The sequence below is a fragment of the Xiphias gladius genome, chromosome 24 (assembly GCF_016859285.1).
Source record: "Xiphias gladius isolate SHS-SW01 ecotype Sanya breed wild chromosome 24, ASM1685928v1, whole genome shotgun sequence".
In the NCBI taxonomy this organism is placed as follows: Eukaryota; Metazoa; Chordata; class Actinopteri; order Istiophoriformes; family Xiphiidae; genus Xiphias; species Xiphias gladius.
In genome coordinates, this window is record NC_053423.1 from 8,953,363 (window position 1) to 8,979,620 (window position 26,258).

Genomic DNA, 26,258 nt, shown 5'->3' on the forward strand with positions numbered 1-26,258 from the left:
CATGCTCACTGAGATGGTGAAATAATCTCTCTTTCTCTTATTCTTTCTCTCTCTCTCTCTCTCTCTTTGCAGATGTACACAAACACACACAGAATTGTTGATGCTGGCAGCTGGTTTCTTACTCCTAGAAGTGGGTTGACAGTGATTTATGACTGAGGGAAGATCCAAGGGAAACCAGCCAACTACAAGATGTCAAAACAGAGAGAAGATGAGTAGGAGAAAAGGTGAGAAAGAGAAAACATTGAACCAGGAGATCTGGAGAGGGAGAAAGTGAACTATAGCGGGGGACCAAGAAATTATATGAAAATGCATGAGAGTTTGATATTAACTAATCCATTTTAAAGTATGTGGGTAGACAATATAAAGATGGAAAGAGAAAGGGAGACAGATAGACAAATAAGGAAAGAGAGAGAGAAACCAATGTTGAAAATAGAGTTGTGTTGCTGTCGATTAGTGACATGAGCTGCAGGGCACAAAACCACTCACAAACGATTGACTTTTAAGTTGAAATTACTTCACCTTGGCCTCTTACATTCAAGGTCCTGGAAAAGAACACATAAACCCCACAAATAGACACACACACAGACACACACACACACACACACACACACACACACACACACACACACACACACACACACACACACACACACACACACACACACACGCATACAAACAAACATGCAACAAGGGTATAAATCACTCAGTATGGGCCAGACAGATACAGATCTAGCCTCTCCAAACTCTGAGAGAAGGTTACTTCTGCTTCTCTTGTTTTTAAAAAAACAGAGCGGGGAGGAAGAAAGTCAGTGCAAGCCAGAGAGGCACAGGGGAAGAGGGGAAGGGAAATCTAATGTTGAAAAGGCAGATATCTGGTTTAAGATGGGAATATCACCTGGAGAGGTGTATAGGTACCCTTATACTGGGTTCTAACTGTGCTGTAAACAATTGCCTTCAGTGGAGAGGCTTTCTATCCGTGAATGTATTATATACACCTAACTGAAAGGAATTTTAAGCAGCTAGGAGCTGAAACATAAAAGAAAGAGGATTGTTTCACGTGATCAATGTTGTTACAGGCTGCAACTTTTTCCCTATGGCTATCTTCAGTTTCTTGTATTTTAACAATATGTATACCACTTTAGTAAGAAAATGAACTTTGTAGACAACAACACACATCTTGTCAACTATTGTAAAAAACACACTTTGGTTAAGGGAATTTATGTACTGCCCAGCTATGGTTCATATCACCACTATCATCACTGGTCCAAGCTTTTTTCAGCCCCGAGTGACTAGTGGGCAAAACTCCTGTCAAATTGTAAAATTTAAATACCACAGAGAAATCTAAGTGGTTTTTGAATTATTGTCTAAGAGTCTTCTGGTTGCTAAGTTGAAGTTGTACAATTAAAAAAACTCAGTATTAAGTATTTGCTTTGGGGTTAACACATTCAGATTTTAAATTAAAAGTGCAGAAATTCAAGTGCCCAATATTCAAATAATACTAATAGTCTACAGCCTTGCTAGCTGCTCTCTGAGACTGTTCTTATGCTAATACCAGAATGCCAACATGCTGATGTTTAGGAGGTAAAATGTTTACCAAGTTCACCATCTGAGTTTATTAAGTTAACATGCTGAATTAGCTTAACACAAGTACAGCTGAGGCTGAAGGGAGTGTCACTAGTTTTGCAACTATTTGGTCATAAACCAAAGTTGATAGTTATCAGACGTTTCACTAAAAGCCAAAAACGTCTACCTGCTGGTACCACTAGTGGAGAAGTCGTTGGATCACCAAAGCAATTAGAACATGTCCCCACCATGAATTTTATGGCCAAAAAGCCAGACGACTGACATTGCTATCCCTAGAGCCATGTTGATAGCATGAAGTTTGGACAGGCTAGCTGTTCCACAAATTCAACATTAGTCATACTAGCAATCATCCCCCCCTCTGCAAATGTAAGCTGAAATATCTTTGTAAAAAGTATACCACCCTGTCCTCACTGACTCATATCCCCAATCTGCCTTCTGTATTTACTCTCTAAAATTAAAACCGCTATTTCTCTCTTTAGCTTTTCTTTTATTCTCCTGCTACATCTTTGCTCTTCTATGTCCCTTCCATGGTCAGAGAAAGATTTTAAATGCACAGAAGCCTCCACCTTTGTGTTGCTTATCTTTAGTTGCTTAGAATTTTGTTGACATTTTAATCACAATTAATTCTACAGCTGTGCTTATGAACTCATTTTAGAATAAGAGCAGCAGCAAAATGCTTTAATGTGTAAAAAAATAATGCAAATTGTGCCACTTTTGCTATGTGATAATAAGTCTTAAATTCATTTAATGCATTTCAGTTCTTTCATTAAAAGTTGTGATCTTGGCCTCATGCCATGACATCACAGAACCGATTCCTCTCTCGGCTACACACTCTAGCTCAAAGCAATCAAATAATATCATGCTGAAATCAGAATACATGACCAGCTGTGACAGGATAACATGACAACTGAGAGAGGCGAGGGACAAGTAGCTTCATGTGGCTGTCAGTCATCTCTGTTAGCTTGGATTAGCTGAATGGATTAACCTCTGATACAAAGCAAAACAGCGCTTTCCAATTACTGTACACACATCTCACACTTCAGTCAACCTCACTGGCGATGAATTAAAAGCTGCTTGAATGACAGGGAGCCCTTGCTGAGGGGGAGCCATCTATTATACAGTTTCAAGAAAGGGGGGGGAATCTAACTAGACAAGCACATGCATATGTTGACAATCACACACACATAAGCACACACATGCAGAACATGCTGATCACACACACACTTTAACTGTTACTGAGAGAAAAAGCCATAGAACAAGCCTGAGGGTTTGCTCTGATGCGTTCACTTATTGCCTGGATTTGAACCTATAACTCTCTATTCCCTCACCACTACATCTTTTAATCGCCCATCTTTTCTCCGCCTCCACTCTTCTTATCTAAATACCTGAAACCCTTCTGCACAATGCAATTTAAGTAGAAAAAAGTAAAAAAAAGAATAATAATAAATAAAACGCAAATGAATAAAGAAAAGGAACATTATGACTAATTGATGCTGATAGACAGTCCTCTGATTTTATCTACTTTCGGTGAGGCAAGAAGGCAAAGAAGAAAAGGAAAATGCAAAAAAGCAAGCATCTCCTCAGGTTTTGTTTTAAAAACATGTTTAGAAGACAGTGAGTTCTATGTATAGAGAGATGCAGAATGAAAAGCTGCCAACAGGCAGGGCTGATGTGTTAACATTGATTATTCTCTGTCTGAGTTCAAAAGAAGTCATCCAGGTAGCATACTTGACTGATAAAATTGACAGCAAGGCATGGCATCAAAATTTCAATTGCTGTGCTGTAACAAAATCCAAAACCAGTATCAGAGAAGAGATAGAGAATGGTGTTCCTGTCTTCTCTCCACACGGTTAGAGGCAAAACAAAACCATGTTGGTTTTTCCTCTTTGGTTCCAAAGATACTGATTTCCTGAGAAGTGACAGTTTTTTAGCGCAGCCCTCCCATTTCATAAGAACGACTATTCTCTAAGCCTGTGACAAACAATATATGTGACACTTTTAGAGCAATATGTCTCCACAGAAAAAGAGTGTTTGTAGACAGATTTATTGGGCCTTCAAGAGAGTGGAGCGCTGGACAGAGTGATAAAATACTCCAGGTTGACCCAATTGGTAAGTTCTGAAAAACTGCTTTATCTGTGTATAGAAAGAGGCTCAGCTGTCTGTAAACCAGCTATAATTCGCAAAAACTGAAAAAGAAACACAACAACAACAACAAAAAAACAAAAACAGCTAGCACATAACCTTAATAAACGCTTGTCAGAATTCCAAACACAATCTATACCCAAAAACTGTGTAATAGTATGAAAAACAAACAAAGCATAATTACACCATGTCAAGCTGCAAAACCATGTTGAGCAAGGAAACCGTGCTCTTTTGGATGTTATGGCTGCAAGTCTCTTCGCCCAGAAACAGGTTCACAACAAGCTCAGGCTCTCAAATGCAGCAATTAAATTGAAACCCTTTAACCTTTTTATTTTTTTACTGGCAGCTGCATCGTGCCTACTAATTACGGCATCACTCATATGGATTGTGCTAAAGCAAATAAGTCAGACTTTTTAATATAAAAACTAATTAGAAGAAGTACATGCGGTCATAACTGTAAAACCAAAAGGCTGTTACAGTTAAGTTTTACAAGACAGTGTCAGTGGGGAGGGAAATTAAGTGATATTTCTGGAAATGCAATCAGAGATTGACCCATGGTGTATGGTTTGCCAAGTGCCTGCTTTTTGCACAACAGTGCTTACACATTGAGTGGGGGTTCAGAGGCTGATTATCCTTAGGGTGTTGATTCTCTCTGCCTATGTTTTTGTTCAGACACAGCATGAAAAGAGAGAGCCTGTCGACATAGGCCTACAGAGAGCTTGAATGTCCAACTGAAAATTCACTTTATGTCCCTTCCTGTAATTCATTCTCTGCAACATAAAGCTGTGCTTGTGCAAGATGTGTTTGTCTGTAGGTGCTGGACATAGTGGGAGAATTGGACAGTAAACTTACTCGGTGGGGCGTAGGAGTGCTGTCTTGCCCAGGCGGAGGATGACAGGTCCTCGAGGGTTGCGAATCTTCTTGACATCAGGACTCTTGAGCAGGGAAAATCGCCTCACCAGATTAAAACCTGACAACAAATGGCATTCATCAGCACCCACCTTAGTAAAACTCATAGAAGGATGTATGCCTGCTTGAGTTTGTCTGTTCACCAGTGATATTGTGCCTGGCTGTCTGAGGAAACTTCCACTCATCCACTTGTAAGGACGGGCATACAACATCTGCAGAGACAAATCGATGACACAGAGGGTTATACAATAAAAAAAGTCAAAAAACAGGTGTGTAAAAAGCAAAAAATGAAATGTGCTGTAAGTATTTGAAGAAGTTATCTCAAATGTTACCTTTCACACTTACTGCAGGGTGAAATGGACAGTTTTTGTGAGAGAAGAAGCAACTTCAAACATACATACATACATTTGAGAGTAACAGAAATATTGATCTGAAACTAACAGAAAGGGACTTGGTGGAGGTGAAATGGAGTCAAAAAAAAGAGAGAGAGTAAGATGAAATGCAAAGCAAAGGTGTGCAGAGAGGAACACAGCCCGGTTTGACATGTTGTCTAGCACCAAGCTTGTCTGTCACGGTAGCTTCTGTTTGATGGATATGCTCTCGCCCTGTCAGGGGAGGTTACAGAGAAGAGTGTTGCCTGTCAAAGTGGCCTGCCTGACTACAGGGAGGAGATGTGAGATTTGCAGAAAACCGGTCTAGCACAGGTAGACATGGACCCTGTGAATCACTGTGATCCACAGTTAATTGATCTCTTTGGGGCCATGGACCATGGCCCCGAGCAAGGCGTTCTGCAGGGCACAGTTTTTTCACTGCCTTTTGGTTTTTCTTTATGACTGTAGAGAATGTGGAAGCAGGTTGCGCCATATTTTAACCAAAAATAAAACCTAATAATTTTCTCTGAGCTGTACAGCTGTCAGTAATATTCTAAATCATTAATGTGAAGGTTACATATTTTAATTTAATCTGATTCAAGGCTGCCTCGTGCATGGGGAGTGTGGTGTTTTCTTTTATTACTTTTCCAAAAGAAAAACACTAAAGTAAAGGCCTAAAAAGATTAGGTTAAGCTCCATGTTTGTCTACTCTAATGAAAGCTGAGAACGTTAGAAACAACATCCCAGAGCACTCCTCATAATAAATGGAGATTTTAATCATTTTAAAAGACCCTGACCAACTTCTCCCAGTAAGTGACCTGTAACACTAGAGGGAATAAGACCTTCCACTTGCTGTATGCCAATGTGAAGGAGGCATACAATGCCACCGCCCTTCTCCCCCTGGGCAAATCCGACCACTGTCTGATACAACTCACTCCTACCTACAAGCCTGTTGTTAGGAGACAGTCTATCACCGCCAGGACTGTGCAGCACTGGTCTGTGGAGGCAGAGGAGGCCCTGGGGGTGTGTTACAGGATAAGTTACTGGATCTGTTTCAGGAAGACTACGGGGATGACACTGAGGGTCTAACTCATGCCTCCCCGTGGCACCACAAGACTTTTTCATGGCAGCCACTCCCTGTCTCCTCCCACCAGCAGACAACAGTCTCCAGCCGCTGGAGAACAACACCACTAACTCCCGCAACCCTCCCTCCCCTTCATACCCCTCCAGACTACCTACAGTCTACCTCACTGACAGGCTGCAGTATATCAGGCTGCAAGGCTGCTTGTCAGACATGGATACGAGCAACACCGGTACATCCCAAGGAACTGTACTGTCACCGTTTTTGTTCACCCTCTACACCTCTAACTTCTGCTTGGACTCATGTTGAGCATGTCACCCACTGAAGTTCTCGGATGACTCGGATCACAGTTGAAGAGACCTAGTCTTAAACTTCATAAGATGGTTCGAAAGCAACCACCCTCAGCTAGACATCTGGAAAACCAAGGAGTTGGTAGTGGATTTCCCGGCACAACAAGAGGCCCCCCATCCCCCTGCTACAGCAGGGAGGGAGTGGATATGGTGGACACCTACAAGTTTTTAGAGGAGCAACTAAACAACAAACTGGACTGGTCAGACAACACAGAGGCCCTCTACAGGAAAGGACAGAGCAGGCTGTTCTTTCTAAGGAGGCTCAGGTCCTTCAATGTGTGCACTAGACTGATACAGATGTCTTACCAGTCTCTAGTGGCCAGTGTTATCATCTTTGCTGTGTTGTGCTGGGGAGGGGGCAGTGGGATTTATGGTGCCAACAACCTGGGCCATCTGGTGAGGAAGGCCACCTCTGTTGTGGAGATGAAACTGGACAGTGTAGAGGTAGTGATAGAGAAGAGAGGGATAAGATGGAAGATGAAGGCTATCATGGACAAGCCTTATCATCCTCTCTATGCTGATATCGGGTGGCTCAAGAGCATCTTCAGCCATAGACTCATCCAGAAATGTGCCTCAAAGCGCCTAGGGGGCTCTTTCATACCATCACCTGTCAGACTCAATGCCACAGCATCTCCTCCTACCTCCACTGACTGAGACTCAGACAACCATACACCACTCTCAGTTAAACTCTCAGTCAACACCACAGATACTGCACAACAAACAAACATTCTACACGTATATACACAAAGATCTATTTTATTGTATTATTTATTGTATTATTATTATATATTATTTATCTATTTTTTTTTTTTACCTATTTCTTTTGTATAGGTATTTATGGAATATTCTTTCTTTGATGTTAACTACATTCCCTTGTGCTGCTCTATCAAATTAATTTCCCCTACAGGGATCAATAGAGGTAAATCTTATCCTATCTTATCTCATCTCATCATGCACGGCTAAATAGCTACCTAAAGTAGTCACCTAGCATTACTTCCAGAGGCAAGGGGCATATTGTTAGTTAAGTATAATATTATGTGTGGTTACAGTTACCTTTAGAAAAATATCTGCCCAAGACTGGAACAGCCAATGCATGGGGGCAAGTGTATTAGCATATCAGAGTTTAGAGTAACAATACCAGCTTCGCCCTGCTCTTTAATTGGTTTACTCCAGCAACTCCAACCAAACTAGCGTTACATACAGTTGTGTTTTGCCATACTTGTTGGTCATTCCTCATTCTCAAGGCCTTCTCTCTTGTAAAACTGAAGCATTTGTTTGTGAAGTATGTGAAGTATTTCCACTGAAAGAATAACATCAAGTACTTTTTTATTTTTAACACTGTATTGTAACACCAGGATTAACTAGCTCTACCCTGCAGTACACAAACTATGCTCCTTCCTTGTCATGATTCCTACATGGATAATCAGCTAGCGAGGATGCAAACATTTTGCATGGGACATGCAGCTTTAGCCCCTTTTAGCAGATTACAAAGAGATTACAAAGATTAAAAAATCATCTGGAGACAGTATTTTCAACCAACTGAAGGGGATTTAGAGTTAGCATTATAGCATTAGTTTACCCCAGTTGTAGTTTAGCTACAACTGGTAAAATCTACTAGTGACAGTTCATTTTAGCCAACAGAATCCATGATCACCGGCTAGAAATCTGAAGTTTTCCTTTGTTTACCTCTGTGTATTAATAAGGACCAATTGTTTAAAAATGTATTGCAAATTCTGAGCGGTAAATCTCACACAGTTATCACTGTAAACTGCATATGTACTGTGTGAGAATGGAAAGCTTGACAAATATAACAATAATAACTAAGATGCTCAGCTAACGGTCAACTGTTTATGCAAGAACATTAAACTAAAAATTATGTGCTAATTCAGATGCAGGGTTCATTTGAGGGTCACTATTGATTGTTGCTATTAAAGAGATGAAGCCAGAGTACAACCTGAACAAAAAGCTTTCTTTTACAATGAAAAAATGATGCATTTCAAGCAACAGTAATGATTTTGTGTCTCCTGGTTTCTGGATTCAGTGTAATAAAGTTGTTGAGAATTTCTTTTTGATGAAATAGGGAGTGCACTGCATGGAGAGTTGCCTTGAAGCATGCAATGAAACTATGTTTCCAACCAAAATTTATCCAGGCTGGAAGTCATATCAAAATGAGTTGAAAGAGCCTAATATAATTACTAAAATAATACCATCCAACTGATTTTAATTAAGAGTTAGAAATTTAAAAAAATGTAATTTCACGGAGGAGGGCTCAAGAAAGAATTAAATCCCATTTAGCGCTTCGTCACCTATTATCAAGTTCATCACTTGACACCCTGCAGCTTCTGCTCGTCTTGGTTTGAAAACACAAGGACTGTTTCAAAGAGTAGCACACTGCAGCCGTTCAGCCTGCACAGTGTGTCATTCTCTTATTGCTGTCTTAAGTATAAATTAGTGGAAAAAGAGATGTCAAAAATTGGTGTTGTGGGAAGCTGAGAGAAACTTAAAATGAAAGGTCAAATATATTGCACGTACTGAATGTAACTTCTGAACAAATGAACAGATACAGTGGAGAGTACAGAAAGTATCAGCACAAAGTACACACAACCTGCCTTTTAAATCAAACAAACACGCACACACATACACAGATACACCAAGAGAGCCTATTTTCATATCTCCCTACAAATTTTTTTTATTTTTGAAGCCAAGAGATGGTAAGTTCTACCTTTTGTCACTGCATACTCTTTCTTTTTTCCCTTTTTTTTTTTTTTTGCATTTTATCACCGCCCCATTTCCATCAGACACAATCAAGATGAAGACTTTGCCAAGAATAGCGACATCCTGGCTGGAGGCAAATGGGCAGCACAATGAAAAGTTAAACAGCAGAAGAGAGGAAGGAAAAAAAACGTTGGACATGAGAGGGGGAGTGTGTCAGCAAAAGGAATGGGCGGTGAAAGATGTCAAGGAAAAGCAATTTGCCCTTAACAACCAAACTAACACTCCTGAGGATATATTTTTTGTATCTGAGGTGATGTTAAGAATAGCGGAATGTATTCTATCCCAAGATAAAGAAATGAAGTTATAAGAGGCATCTTTTACCCTAAATATGCTGTCATTTCTCCCATTGGCATTTTAGGACATCTCAGACACAGCTTGTCAAGGTCATGCTCTGCATTGTATGACTTGGCTCAGTTTACATCAGTCTGAGCTGTACTTTGAGATGCTTGGCTCAACATCCCTCAGCAACTTAGCTGTACAGTAGGCTGAAACCGTTAGCAAACTATAGAATTATGGTAACAAAACACAAAGATGTTGACTTGCTGACTAGAAGCTTAGCACGCTAACATGTAAGCATCAAGCTCAAAATATAGCTGATGCTGATTAAGAGGAGCTGAAACTAACGACTACTCGGCTACACTGTGTAAAGGAAACACAGAAAAAATTGAGGAAATCATAGCAGCCAGATTTCAATATTCTACAATTGTCAGGATCTGTATTCATTTCCTGTTTTATTTTGAAGTCTTGGTTCTGTTGTGTTACTGTTTGTTTTACTTCCTGGTTTTTCCCGCCTGTTTTGATTACTGTCTCCACCTTAATGTCTTTCACCTGTGTCTTGTTTCCCGTGTATTTAAACCCCGCCTCATTTCTCATGCCTTGCCAGATTGTCTTTGTTACCCTTGTGTTCAAACTCTCTCGCATTTAGTCCTGATTGATTCCCTGTGTATGATCTGTTTTTCCGGTATTTTTGTGACTCTCGATTCTGCCTGTTCCTGATCTGCCTTGTTGCCTGGTTTAACTGACTCCTGGTATTTTGACCTCTGCTACGTCTCTCGGATTAAAGATTTGGATTTTGGACATTGCACTTCTGCCTGACTCTCTCTCTCTTGCACTTGGATCCACACACACCTGCCCTTACAACAATATACCATTAAATTTGGATTCATTTCTTTTTTTGGCCACTTGGTGGCAGCACAACAATTTGTTACCGCAACACTGACATAATAAAACCATATAAAGTTAATATGGTAAATGTGTTAGCAAACAGTTACCTATTCACATATCTAGCAGACAGTGAACAATGGACAGTGGAATTCAGTAGAATGTTTACGGCCACCTGAACATAAGTCTTCTTTAGCTCTGTTTTTGTCTTCACCCTCTCCTGAGAAAAATATCTGCCTTTGCTTGCTAAATATGTGACTTTCTTCATTAGCTAGCTAACTTTTCTATCATTTTGTGCTGGGCACGTAGTCTATATCAGCGCTTTTTCAGTGAAAACAACTGTCTGCTGCGGCTAGAATCAAGAATGATGAAAGCAGTGTGAGTGAACCAATACAGCAAAAGCTATGGGCTAAAAACACAAAACAATTAGCTAAAAGATGCTAAAATGCTTCATAGAGCTGGGAATGATTCTAAGCCAATTCTCCATTGGCTCGTCACTACAACCGAACCCATGACACACTATCATTTGATCCACTGTTAATACAAAAATGCAGTTTTCACTAGAAACCACAATTTGAATAACAACAAATGCACAGGAAATGAAAATTTCATGCTGGACTTTTTCAAGCCAAGCGTCAACGAGGAATGAGGTTCATACAACTTAACAAAGAATGACAAAAGGTATGGGGATGATGGAAGGTAAGCTACAGCTAAGTCTGATGAAAGCATAGCCTGACATGTCACTGTATTAAGAACTTCACACATGACGTTTGCCTGCAAGTTTAGACTCTTTCTCCAACCATGTAACACTCTCATTGACATCTAAAGAACAGGTTGTAAACTGTAGGGATCTTTGTTTGAATATATGTATGTTGCATTGGTAAACAACTTTAAAACATTTGTTAACTCTTTTAAAGTTGTGAATCAAGTTAAAAGCTTTGTTTACTTGTTAAAGCGACAGACTTTTGCTCCAGCTGATGGGAGAACCAAGCTATTTCTACATACAGTAGCTCAGAAGATGGATAATATTTTAGTGGACTGTTGTGTACTCAGGCACTTTGGCAGAGGACATGCTGCAGAACTTGAACCCCATTTCCTCTCAAGCTGTGATCAAAAGAACGCATTTGCTTGTTGACAAGCTAATTAGCACAAAGTATGAGTGTCACTCCAGGATCCTGCTAGTAGCTGCATGTATTCTTAAAGAGATTGGATGGTCTTGGCTGGGTTCACTTCCTTTTTGATGGGTTGTGTTTGAGTCTTGCCAAAGCAGGTAATGATACAACTCTGGCAGTCATGCAGTACACTGCTGTGTGTGTTCCCTCAAGTCTCCACCTTGCCAAACATTAAAAAAATCAGGAAATTTTAGTCCTTTACAGAAGTAAAACACACATTTTTGATGTATTGAGACTTACACGTTACTTGGATGGTATACAAGTAAAAGGTGTCAGACAAGGACATCCCTAGATGATTTGATTATTGTAAATGTATCAGTAAACAGAAAGTCAGGGAACACAAATATAACTTGTCCTTAGACTACACAGAGAAACACCGCTCAGGCTTTCATTATGACAAACAACAATGTATATGTGTAATATAAACTCAACTCTAGCTGACTCACTGCAATATCCCAGATAAAATAAGTAATGTGTGACCTTTCTTGCATTGTGAGTGATATTTAACAAACTTCAGAAGGTTTGGGAATCAATGCCCTTATCTATGAGTGTCTTGTTGTGGCCGGGGTTTAATGAAACGAACTGCCTCTGAGTTTTAATTCTAACTTTGCAGCAGCAAACACTTGGCAGAGTGCTTTCATTTGGAAGAAGAGGTCAGAAGTGTGCTCACAGTGTCAGAGTGTGCAGTGTTTGGTTTGTAATAAGAGCGGGTATTGTAGTTATTCAATCTGCTTTACAATGTGGCATTTCAAGATAATTGGACTGGGCTGCTGATCAGCAAAAAGTCAGACTCTGAAGGAGAGTCTTCTAGGTCCCGGAGCTGTTAAACACATGCAATATAAGGGAAGGATAGGGGCATGCTGGGTTGATGATTCAAAGCGAGGATTCAGTGTAGCCTATCTGAAGTTTAAATGGAGGGAAAATGACACACTGACAGGGTGATTAAAGGAAGGAGAGATTGAGACAAAGGGACAGAGAGTGTGTCTTACCTGTCCTCTCGGCCAAATGAGACAGACAAGACAGAACATTCCTGGTTGTTTTCCAGAGAAAAAAATTGCAGTACAGAGGGAGTGGAAAAACTTCAAATGCTGCACTTTAGCGGGATGAGCTCACTCATTTTCCCCTTGTTGGCCTCAGGCTCACATTCAATACACTTTCACAAGCACACACAGAGACAGATTGTGCTCATGGCATTCACATTTACAAGCTTTTTGCAACAATAAACTTAGACATGTCTGTACTCTTCTCAAATGAGATTGTGTTGTTTGACATAATGTCTGGCATCCTGTGTGTTTGTGTGCAAACTGCACAAACACAAATTGATTAGTGAGGGTGGATTAGGGACAGGTTGACTCAGGAAGCAGCACTCCTGAGGCAGTTACAAGTTTAACTGTACTGCTCAAGTTCATTTCTTGCCAGATATGTTCAGGCACCCCCTTTTATAACCTCCAAACTAGCCCAGTCACAACCTGAAGTTTACCAATCAACCCGAAATATTTCCCATTAACAGTAAATCTGTCCCAGATTCGCTAAAATAACATGGCCCACTCATGAAATGAAAACTTAAAGCTGCGCAACTCAACTATTTTTATATTAACAATAGATTATATGACTACCCTTCATGGTAAGAAACCCAAATGAATCACCTGACTCTGCCATACCCATCAGCTTTGACATCTTTTGCGTTTTAACATCTTTAAACTCATTGTTATGTTTTCCCGAACTGTGACTTCACTATTTTGGTTCAGTTTCAGTGCTATCATCAATCTTGTTTTTAGCTGCAACGGGCAACCGTTTTCCACTAAAATAGCCCACTGTACACTACCGGCCCTACGCCAAATTTAGTGACTAGTTGATGAAAAATAGCGGAGCATTTAGCAGCTAAAGAAAAAAAAAATTCCTCAGGAGTTGATGGAGACCAAAATAGAGCTAAAATGAGAATGAATACACAATTCCAAATAAATGTTTTTGTTGCTCCATGTCTGCTAGACCAGTAAATAGGCAGATGTTTGCTTAAATGATCACAATATCAATTCTTTCCAAGGAAGTGGGTCTATGTTGTGTTTACAGCTTGATCTAGCGCCCCCATCTGGCTGAAAAATTAAATGCTGTTTTAAGTTTCTTTGAAAACTGTACACTTTAAAGATAATTCTTTGATTTCCTGCCCCAACATCCTGCATTGCAATAAGCATTGCAATGTATTATGGAAGTAACAAAGCCCTCTGATGGTGTCACTTTAATATCACCTTTCATTCCACTTACTTATTAAGTCGAATGTATATGAAGGCATACAATATATTACTAGTATACGTACAGACCTACAGTATGTAATCAGTATCATTATCTGCATTAAAGCAAATTTAAGAAAAAAGCTTCACTGTGATTCTCCTAACCAGGCACTGTCACATATAGTTTACAGTACCTGTTGCTGCTGCTGGCTGCTTGTCTTGTCTAACTTCTGTTTCTGTTTAAATGAGCTTATTACTACAACAATTCATCGGCACTAGAAAACATACAACTTAGCTCAGATACAGACAAAGGGAAACTGAGTCAAAACAAATCAATACAATAATCCATTACTTCAGACTGCGTAGGGTCTGTGGTGCACAAAAAAACCCATATCAGCAACACTTTAATACAGGCAGGGCATTTCAGCAATTTAATTTAACTATGGGAACTAGTCTCTCTGGCTGATACACTGCAGAACTGCTGTGCAATCATCAAACTCGACTCTTCAACACTTGTTTTACTTAAACCCGCTTTCCTGCTGTAATGTCAGCAAATTACCAGTAAGTAGAGATTTGGATGAGTTGGAGGAACGCTGATAGTGTGTTTATGTGAGGGTGTGTCTGTGTGTGTGTGTATGTGAGTGAGTGTGTGGTGCTTGCTGTGAAGTTTTATAGCTGCACTTGGGAAAGCACTTTCTTCCAACCACTGGGGGAGAGGACTCAGGGGAGCCGCGAGCTGACTCGGTCTCATCTTTAAAGCCCTGAATAGGGTCTCCCAAGAGGAACCCCCACCTCCTTGATAAAGCTCCCGTCAGAGCTCCACAAGCTATGGAGCATTGCTCAGCCCCCCAAGTGATATCACAGACCTGTCCCCTGTGAACACACTGACAATGTGATGAGGGAGTATGACAGTTCTAAAAAAAATAATTGAAGTTAGGTACGCAAGTATTTGGACATCATCTGTCAATGGGGGAGGCAGCGTTATGGCATGGGCATGTATGGCTGCCCATGGAACTGGGTCACCGCTGTTTATTGATGTGACTGCTGATAGAAGTAGCAGGATGAATTCTAACGTGTATAGGGCTATACTATCTGTTCAGATTCAGCCAAATGCTGCAAAACTGATAGGACAGTACTTCACAGTACAGATGGATAATGACCCAAAACATACTGCGAAAGCAACCCAAGAGCTTCTCAGGGCAAAGGAATGGAATATTATTCAATGGCCAAGTCATGCTTTTTATTTGCTGAAGACAAAACTAGGGCAGAAAGACCCACCAACAAGCAGCAACTGAAAGCGGCTGCAGTAAAGGCCTGGCAAAGCATTTCAAGGAAGGAAACTATGCATTTGGTGACGTCCATGGGTTACAGACTTCAGGCAGTCACTTACTGCGACGGATCCAAGTATTAAAATAACCCGTATAATAATAATTGTGTTGGTTTTTCTAATGACTTTTGAGCCTCTGAAAATGAGGTACTATGTATAAGAATTAATGTAATTCCTGAACAGTTAATGCGATATTTCTGTTAAACCCCTTGAATTAAAGCTGAAAGTCACCACTTCAATCACAGCTTGATGGCTTCATTTCAAATCCATTGTGGTGGTGTACAGAGGAAAAATTAAAAAAATTCTATCACTGTCCTAATATTTATGTACCTAACTGCAAATAAAACAAGACCATAAAAGAGATTTCTCTTCACCTCGCTGCTTCTTGATTTCTTGAGTGTCTGTTTCTGTCTCTGTGACTCCCCCCCCAACTCACCCCACACACACACACACCTTGATATAAACAGAAGCACATGCACATTCTCTCCAACACACCAACAGACAAATAAGCTAGCATTTTAACATGCTTGCAATCTCATATATGCGCACGCAGACATTCAAAAACTCATGTGTTTCCTATACAAATACACAGAAGCTTATATGATTGATGGCTCATGAAGAGGACCACAACCGCACATGGTAAACAATACACGCCACTTTGCCACAGTCGAACCACACAGCCACCAACGGCTACCAGCATCAAAAGCGCATAAGCTATAATTACGCTCGCTTGTCAGTGTAACCTTGCGCTCCATCACACATACAGAGCACATACATACACACACACAGACAGAGATGGACAAAGTTCCTTCAAATGCAGATAGGTTTCAAAACATGATGGGTTGGTCTGACATACAAATCAAGCTTGAAAATCTATTTATAAAAAAGTCTTGTATCTTGCAAAAGTTAGCCCCAGAAGGCATTGTTTTTGTGTCTTTACTATCTTTTAAGTATTTAGGTGACGATATAAGCAGCTGTTTAAGAGCATTTTTTGTGGCCCTTGCCATTTAGTAGGATTTTTATTCACAGCTTTTGTGGTAGGAAGCAGTAATGTTTGATAAAGAAAGGAGTTTAACAGAGCTCTACAAAGGCTACTCATATTATGCAATTATTTTATTTAGTACATTCATTTTAAATGAGTGCTCCTAATCTTATTTTAAATCGTATTTTCTACAAAGAAATAGTTTGAAATATGCTTAAGTGCTTTCTTACTAACAGTTAGATGAAAGGAATACCTCTATCCATTAAACATAAGGCTACAGCCAGCAGCTAGTTAGTTCACTAAGCTGCTGACTTAGCTAGCTTTTTCCCTATTTCTAGTCCTCATGCTAAGCAAAGTGTTATCAATCTTCTGATCTTGAAAATGTCGAACTATTTCTTTTGTTTAGGCAATACATCATGGTCATTCTGAAGTTCACATGCTAACCTTGCAAAACCGCTAACGGAGTTTACATCAAAACTGCAGCAGAGAAAGGGACAACTCACCTTGCTCTGACATCGACGTGTCACATGATCCGAGGCTGAGGGCCAGCAGAGTCAGAGAGGAGCAGAGAAGCCACATGGTTTCACTCCTCCGTAAACACCCTTGCTTCACCTCAGCCACCAGCTGATGGATGAACAAACAGAAAAAGAGAAAGTCAAAAAAGTCAAATCCGTCCTGCGTTCTGTCAGCATGCCACCCAGTCCTCTAACTCTGCCGACAGCTGCACATTATGCTTGACTCCTAAATAGACGTTGATGTATATTTATGAGTCAGTCACAGTTGATGTGTTAATTATGTGGTATGATGCAGGCTTTGTTAGTGGCACATGAATTAACCAGAATGTCCCTCATTAAGGAGTGTAACTCTATAAAGTCTGATCATAGTCATTATCCTGTCCATCTGGTTGGCCTTTGACTGGGCAGCTGCAACCCCAACATACACACACACACACACACACACACACACACACACACACACACACACACACACACACACACACACACACACACACACACACACACACACACACACACACACACACACACACACACACACACACACACACACACATATACATGTAAATATGTCAAGTAGAGTGCACTTAAATGCACACAAACACACACATGTGACCATATCTAGGAAACAAAGAGATTCTTAAATTCAAAAAGAAAGTACACATTCTGCTGAAAACAAATACCTACTGCATATGCAAGAGAACAATGCAACATACAAACATGAAAGTATAGTGATTTACATGCAGGCTGGTTGGTCCACAGTCAAACAGACAGTGGGGCCAAAACACACAAACACATCTGGAGACTATTCCACTGGAGCCATGGCTGTGTTGTACCAGATGCTTCCACGTGGCCCAAAAACAAGCACACACACACACTTACACACTGGTTAAAATGCATGCCACGTCTAAATAATCATTATATTAAGTCTCCAAAGTCCCTCAGCCTGAGAACAACCCCTTATTTATTAACACAAACACAAGACTGCACGCACATAAACACACCACCCACTCAAACTCACATAAACACATCCCAGCTGACCTGGACTTGCCCTCAGCATGTGTGAGGACCCCATAACTCTGCAGTGTGCAGTGTTTACAGGTACAGCAGGGCCCTCAAGGCAAGCAGACTGTGTCTCTGTACGCACACCTGTCCCGTTCACCAGGAGAAATGACCCCCATGCTCCCCCGGGGGCTACACAGTATGGTGCTCCTACCCGGCCGAGGACATGGTGTGAATATCATCTACCCTGACCCGACTGCCTGCAGCGGCCCATAGACGATGTGGTGGAGGACAGTGTTTCAAATTATGTTCTGAAATAACAAGGACAGCTTGACATGCCCCACATTATGAATTATGCATTCAGTTTTATGGGCTGCTGACTCAAGATGTAGCTGCTTGTCTTGTTTTCTTACATTTTAAAAGGCCAGGTTATTGTCGTATGAAAGCGCAAGATCTTCTTAAGATCCTGTATAATCATGCTATGACACAATTTTTCTGTGTGCACAACTTTTGACCACATGGACACTTTTTAGATAAAAGTAGCTGCAAGCTAAACAGTAAGAAGTATAGTTTTTTAAAAACGTTTTCCCCTGCAGTTCGATGGGTGGAAGGTTAATCAAAGCTTTAAACGGCTTGATGCCATTATTATGGGCTTCATGCTTCACATGATCACAATTATAAGAAAGTTCAACCAATACGTAATATGGGTGATCACAGTCTGGAGAACACAGGCAGAAGGAAAAGTTACAGCTCATTGCTATTATTATCTGGCCATTATCCAAAACAATTTAATAGGCTTCCTAATATGTGTTGCTATGGATGTCTCTCTTTTTCCTTCTCTCTCTGCACTCCATCCGCAGCTTCACAGCCAGCCAGCTGACTATAGCAGATAAAGGCGAGGCAGTGCGGGGCTAGGCCACCAGGCTTGACCAGTGAGCTGGCCATGAGCCCGGTAAGCAGGCTGATCGGGTCACTGAGTACGAAGCCAATACAGGAAGGAAAACAATAACAGATTTGAAAGTCTTCCAACACAAAAAGCCTGAAGACAAGTGGTGACCAACATCGACAATCAAAATACAGCCTTCATTCTTGTTTCAGCTTGGAAAGCTTTTTTTGACCACAACATTTTAAAATCAAGAGCTGTTAAGTAGTTCTAGGAGTCATTTTTGGTTCTAGGTCCAGACCTTTCCCCTACTCTCTATTTCCAGCAAAGCTATCAATTCCAGTACTTTTTATGGCTTGAATACACGGACAAAAGTGGCACTGATACTGTCATATATAACAATGGCAGCAATTTGTGCTCGGTGCTTAGCAATTTTTGTTGTCACACGTTTCATCATCATTGCCATCGCTTACAGAAAAAACAGCCCCAATACAGGCCTGTTTAGAGGAACACACTCTGACAGAGTTAAATGAAACATGTCGTATGGTTTGACAAGAGAATTGCTTATTAGCCACCCAGACATGGATGATTAAATAACCAGTAGCCCAAGGTTAAGAGTACTTTGTATCTGTTTAAATGAGATAACCTGGCATAAATGTGTCAGCAATATCTGAGGGTTCACTGCTTTTCCAGCTGTCTCTCCTAGCATACTGCAGCAAGAAGATTGACAGACAACTCATTGACAGGGTATCTGCTTACAGTCTTCCCTGCACTATCTCACACATACAAACACACACACAGTCAAGACTGATTTTAGTGCTGGGCTGTGAAAACAACCTCTTGGTCAGTCTGTGGGGTCATCGACCCGAATGAATCCTGCAGAGAAAGTCCACTCTCACTTGCAGTGGATGTGTAGGGAAGTGCAGTAAAGGTTGACTGGAAGGCAGCAACAACATTGAGGGCTTGGATAATAAGTGGACAGGTACGTATTAATACCATTCATTCACATACAAATTCATTCATATATGTACGCTACAGAAGGCAACAGGACACAGGTACAGACATGTGGTCAGAGAAACTAAACAAGACTGTCAGACAGACAGGTAGAGAGATATTTATGAACATAGACAAACACAATTTGACATAAGCCATTTCTGCACCCTGGTATATTGGAGTAAGCAGAAGCAAACATCCAAGAAGGCAACAATAAAGTCAATTTCTGTTGCTAGTGGCTCTGCAAGTCTGTACTTGGGCTTTGCTTTGAGCTACATGCGAACATTAACATGCTAACATATTAAAAATGGCAATCCTCACACGCTAATGTTAACCAAGTATAACACCACATCATGTTTACTATCTTAATTTAGCATGTTAGCGTGCTAACATTTTCTAATTAGCACTAAATGAAAAGTGGAGTTGACACTGGTAGTAATGTCATGAGTTTTGCAAGTATTTAGTCATAAACCGACATGTTGGACAAACTGATATTTTCACCTGATGATGCTGCTACATAAAAAGTAAGGGGTCACCAAAGTTTACAATTACAATTATTCCTGAGGGGAACATTATTATATAATATTTAAGTCTGGACCAAGTTAGAGGACCAACGTACACACTGATTGACAGACAGACCACCAGACAGAATGGATATTGACATCAGTCAATATGCTGCCATGTTTTCCTGAAGATCTTTTTGCCAGAGACTGTAGGAGGCATCAGAGTAGTTCTACTGAATGTGTTCTTGACTGTCAGAAGCTTCTATTTACTTTAATTCTGATTTGTCATCATGAATGCAGCAACATGTACACCTACATTCTTGGCTTCAGGAACTTCGGATGTGCTTCGGGCCAAACCTGAGTGCCTGTTACAATGGGGGACTAGGAGTGAATAAAAGTAACTAAAGATGCCTTTAGGCTTTGATAAGACACTCCAGATATCCAGTAAGCAATACAAACTTGCAAACTAGTGAAGCCAATATCCAAACCTGTATGACACTCAAGAGAAACTGGGGCAAGTTTATACTAGTCTAACATTCTGGGCAGTGATCAAGGCCTTTACTTGAGGATTTGTGAATGAGAAACAGGCCAGCACAGCTGCAGATTGTGAAGAAAAGTAGGCATTGTTGAACACAAACAACTCCCCCTAAGTGTCCACTCAGGTCTGTTTCTAAATTCTAATACCATGGACACTTTTGGTCCACTTACATAAATTAATGATGGCAAGTGAGTTCTGCTCCAATGACATGAACCACTGGGACAGGGGCCCGTGTTTGAGTCAGCCTTCAGCAGGCAGATAACCTGCTGCTTTTCTTCAGCTTCACTTTACATATCTGATAGCCCAATGCTCACTTTACTGCTGACCTGAAAAAGCAAAGAGTCAAGCAGATAATACAATTTTCTGCAGGCCCGTAGCGGAGGCTAGAATTAGAAGCAATATGTGAAACAGATACTGTATGGCCAACAGCTATACATTTCATGTTAAGTCTGCAGCACATTAAATGAGCAACACTTAATGTGTTGTTAAATTCAAGGACACCAATTTATAACGTTTACAGGGCTATATTCCCGAGGGTCTGAAGAGGGAGTAGAACCTAATACTGTGGGGATTGGGTGGGGGGTGGGGGTTTTCAAAGCTTTTTAATGTCTAGGCTCATTACATCATATTTTTGTTGAAGTGACCCTGTGTTTACATCAGGTGATCTGATCAGAGGTCTAAAGAAGCTGCTCTCTGGTGGATTAAATACATGCAAAATTGAGCTGTTCCAAATTTTGCAGAGGGGAGTGACTCACAAAAGAACTTTGGAGAACTCCTAGGGGGCTGCACAGACAAGATGCAAAAATGAGGAAAGCAGATGTGTCTGTGGCATTCAAGCTTCCTCCTCAGAAGTCTCTTTTCTTCCCCAGGTAAAACAAAGAAGGTTTTGGATTTTGGACACTGATCTCAGATCAGCGCAATGCTATGCTGAGACATTACTTTGATCCAAAAAAAAAAAAAAAAAAAACAGTGCCGCTATGAGGCTTTTCCATGCCACAGGGGTTGGATGAAAGCCAGAAAGATCTGCAGTAACAACTCAGCCTCATGATGCGTTGCATTAAAGCCCGCCTTAGATACGAAAGGAAAATCAGCATCACTTTTACCAGCAGCTATACCGACTGGTCGTGGTTTAGAGGTTTCTGCAAAATCCAATAAAGAAATACAACAATACTACCATATGCCAATGCTACTCAGCAGATAGAGTATAACTAATTATCTCCATTGGGAGACGGTGACTTTATCATACTTCTATTATATGGTATTTTATCTCCTAAAATTATAGTGTTCTCTAGTACAACTATGATAATCCCATAGGGACTGTGTGTCTATTGTGCTCAATAATGAATTTACAGTGTTCGTGGTATTCACACGAAAAAAACGTCTGTAGCCTAATATCCCCTTGAGATGTACTTTAATGAGCAGTCGTAGCCTGTTGCAATGTAAACCTACTGCAAAAGTTTCGGCACAAAGTTTCACTACAGTCACTCTACAAACCGCAGGTCTTAAAATTTGCTAAACTCTTGCACAGTCCTATCCGTCGCAAGCATCGCTAACATGTCCATAAAAGTCCACAGAAGCCATACCTTCAACGACTGATAAATCCACAAATTTGCGACCACATTAATCCGTCAACCAATGCGTGTATGTATCCAAGGACCAGATGGGAAATCTTTCGGGGCGATGGAAATGCAATCGAATATAATCCAGCGTGGGTTCTGTGCTCTGGGGTTCTCTTTTCTTGACGCTTCTTCCACAGAGAAAGGAAAGAAGAAAAAAAGTTCCTGAAAGATTGTCCTTGACCAACTTTTCCCCTCCCCTCTCTCTCCCGCTGCTGTACAAACGGTGAATCCAAAATCTCTCTCTCACCCTCGCCTTGCTTTCTCTTTGTTTCTCTGTCGGTCTCTCATTACTTTTTCTCCCTGTCCCTATCTCTTCCCCCTGTCTATCTCTCTTCCTGTCTCTTTTCAACCCCCCACTTCTCTTTCTCCTTCTGTTTCTCCCTAAGAGATCCCTAAGTGAAATGTGCGGTGACATCACCTTGTCCACAGTACCGGAAAATGAGCCTGGGGCATCTCTCTAATCCCTCTAATCTCTCTACCAAGATCTTCTGGGCCTTTACCCTCTTCGTCCCACCGTCACCCTCTCCTCCTCTTCTTCCCTCCATCTCCTCTGTCCTCCTCACTTCTCACTGTTTGATTCATGTCTTACTGGAGGGTACGGGAGACTTGCTTCCATTCTGTCGGGATAAGGGAACTGTATTAAGACCAGAAATACGAATTAAGGTGGCCTGGCTGGTGCGTTATTGTGAAGCATTTACTCCATTAAAATTAATGAACTTACTTATCATACTTACCTTTGACTGACGGCCACATCCTCAGGTTCCATATTGTTTTATCACTGGGTTTCATTGCATCCGATCTATAAAGTGGCCTCGGTTGCAGCCACTGACCATTCAGAAACACTCATCCTAATAGCCACATAAATTCCACGTTTATTGTCTATAAGTAAATAGTTCAGGAGGTGAATAAATATCACTTCGGTTTGATTTATATGTGCCTCCACCACTGCTGTGGCTGGATAGGTACTGAGGAGGGCTCACATCTTCAAGATATTTATTTCTGTCTTCTGTTAAAAGGTCAGCTCCTCCACCAAGCCATTATCTTTCACTTTCTCATTAGCTTTAACCTCTAGCATATAAAAGGAAAACGTGTAAGCAGCATAATAAGAGAGCAGGTGTGACAACGACTTGATGAATTGCAGCATAGCCCCTCTGACTTGAACAAGAAGAGGTTTATGCTCCATCAATGACTTTTGCAGCTGTCTAGTTTTGCTGCAACCTTTGAACTATACCACTTTCCCCAAGATCAACCTTTTTAACAAACAGCATTGATGCAAACAGGGTCATTCAGCCACCACGTGTAGGACATCTAGATAGATGTGCAGCATGTCTTTATATGTGCAGGTAGCACATTAACATGGAAGCAAAGAAAGGCTGTAATAATTTGAATGGTATTTGCAACTGAACACCTTATTTTGAAATTTATCAATGACTGAATACTTTCAGTTGGAATTTTAATATCACTGAAACTATAGCAGGGAAATAGTTTGCCTTAAAAACCATCTATCTTAATTTATGTTGTTTTTAATTTTCCTATTAGGTCATGGCAAGTTCAAATTTTTAAAACTTTCTAATTTTTTCTAGGTTCACAAATTCAGACAGAAAATTCAGCTATTCCCAATCCATCATTTGAACATCTCTTTCACTGGATCATATTCCTAACAGAACACAGCCTGATAGGCAGCTAGGGTGTTGAATAATTTTTCATCTCAAATTTTTGGATGAAATTTGGCTCAGACATTCATATCCCTGTCAGGATGTATTGTAATAATTAAGTGTTATCCCTTAAGATGCCAGTGTGCTTCTTCGGGAATGCTTGTTGGATGGTCGAATAGCTTCGGTGACTAGCTTCGGTGACCATATCCTCCCACAAAATTGGATGTGGGCCGGACAGCAGGGGGTTTGATCCCGTGCTGTCCGGCTCATGCCCTTACTTTTTTTTCTAGAATAACCTGGCCCTTTAATTTTTCATCATGTGCCTTTATCGGGTCAAAATTATAATCCCTCCAATACTTTGGTTTATGACCGAATACCAGCAAAACTGATGACTTTCCCATCATCCTTAGCTGTACTTTGTGTTCAGTGCTAATTAGCATACGTAAGCATTCTAAGATGCCAGTAGGCATTGAAAACATTATATCTGGTTGACATTAATATGTTGTCGTTTTGAGCATATTATCATGCTGACATTAGCAGTTAGCTTAAATTCCTGCTGTGCCAAAGTACTACCTCACAGAGCTGCTGACATGGCTGGAGACTGTTAGTCTTATTTGAATGTTGGGGCATGTGAGTTCTCTATCTGAGAGCTCTGAAACAATTAAGCTCTGAAAGAATGAAAGAATAAGATGCATCATCTCTCCATCTCAAAAAAAACAAAAATCAAAAAAAGGCCCTTTGAATGCATCTCTATGCAGACATGGAGAGAGAAACTTCATAGAATATGTCCTGATACTCAAACACTGTCTCAGGGCCTACAAAACTTCTTCTTTGCTGCTTTACAAACACTCTTTCATCATAATTGACACGTAGCTATTTGCATGTTAAGCTTTGTCATCATCAATAAATGTCATTGATTAAGAAGCAAAGATAAATCTCTCTGCCAAAGTTTTCTGCTTTATAGCAATCTGTTTGAAACTTGACGATGCAAAGGAAAATTTCATATAATAATTACTAAGCCTTTTCTTCAAAGGTGTCCCAAGTGTTTGTGTGTGTGAGAGGGAGAAAGACAGAAAGGTTTGACAAGAACGATGCAATTATTTTGAGAGTCTCTCTATTATACATGAAAGGATGCTGTCTCAGAGGCCTCCCGAGAGCTACATACGGGTAACAGATTTGTCTTCTCTTCCAGTTCTACACAACCCTTCTATGAGTACAAGGAAATCAGGCCATGCAACAGCATGCGACTACAGTTTCAATGAGAACTGATGTAAATGCTCCCGTTCACATGCATATGAGCCATTCATAACCGCGCCTGGTGGGACTAAATTGTGATGACAACCCTGAGAGACAGGATCATAAATGCTTCATCATAAAAAAGGGGAAATAAAAAAACAATAAAACAAAATAAAAGATTGCCGTGGAAGATCGAGACCTGAGATATCGTAAAATACAGAACCTTGGGGAAGGAACGGGTTGTGACGAAACTGACCACATCTAAAATCACTGTCTGTGCTGTTGTTAAATAAACTGACAGGGAACACAGGGCTTCTGAACCTGGCCTGGTTAGACTGGTCCAAGTTTCACAGGCTTAGTGTGTGTGTGTAAATATTGTGCATATGTGTGTGCATGCATGTGATGTGGCGTGTTCCATTGCGATCACACATGCATGGTGGCGGAGTTTGGCTGAGTTCCAGATCTTGGCGGGGAGCATCTCTGAAAAGGAGGATCAATGAGCCAGTCAACCGGCATCATATGGTGGTCTGAAAACATTCCATGATTTACGAGATGCGAGGCTTCGCAGTAACCAGCTTTATTCTGTCAGCAGTCGATGTTTCGCCTCACCTTCTGTTCATCTATAACTCTGCTCTGCACCCCTGCACCTGCTCCATATTTGTTAAGAAAAAACCACTTTCAAGAATTAATTGGATCTTCTCAATTTAGGCTCTCCTCAGTTCCTCTAATTAAAAATGTGCAGAAAGGCAAACCGGTCTGATTACAGCTGAGGACTTACAGCTGAGCTTTCTGCTGCTAAGAAACATAAAAGTCTCAAATTTTTGTCGAGACTGGAGAGGATCGCACCTGTTGCAAAGCCCTCTAGGGTGTAAACCAGGAATGGCCACACTCTCTGTTACATGTACCCCTGGGTAAGGAGGAGGCATCAAAGGAAGGGGGTCCATATGTGTGTGCACATGTTCCCTCCTAAAACTATTGTATATTCCCACTAACTGAGGATCTCCATCCTCATTCTATCCTGCCCTCCTTCATCCCCTTCTTTCATCTTCTCTCGAGTCCACACAACTTGCATTCTATCCTCCATCATTTCCGTCATCCATAGCTGTGGTCATATTAGAGGTGGACTTTTCTCTCTTTTCCCTCCCCGATTCCAAGAAACATCAGCACCCTTTCCCTCCCTCAGTAACTATGTGAGGTGCAGGGATTGGATAGATCCTGGCAGTGTCTTTATT

At 40.8% G+C, this 26,258-nt stretch overlaps 1 protein-coding gene across 7 annotated transcripts in view; it reads right to left on the reverse strand.

Annotated features, from left to right (window-relative positions):
- Nucleotides 1-22,368, reverse strand: part of col16a1 (collagen, type XVI, alpha 1) — a 66,873-nt gene extending 44,505 nt beyond the window's left edge. For 5 of the 7 annotated variants that reach the window (XM_040121617.1, XM_040121618.1, XM_040121615.1 and 2 more), the window contains exons 1-4: nucleotides 22,100-22,368; nucleotides 16,586-16,706; nucleotides 4,779-4,847; nucleotides 4,579-4,696 (exon numbers count right to left, since the gene is read on the reverse strand). In XM_040121617.1, coding sequence (XP_039977551.1) covers nucleotides 4,579-4,696; nucleotides 4,779-4,847; nucleotides 16,586-16,661 — 263 coding nt within the window. In that variant the 5' untranslated portion in view covers nucleotides 16,662-16,706; nucleotides 22,100-22,368. The remainder of the gene's footprint in view (nucleotides 1-4,578; nucleotides 4,697-4,778; nucleotides 4,848-16,585; nucleotides 16,707-22,099) is intronic. The other 2 variants (XM_040121621.1, XM_040121619.1) reach the window with 1 other exon arrangement.
- Between the last annotated feature and the right edge of the window lie 3,890 nt (nucleotides 22,369-26,258).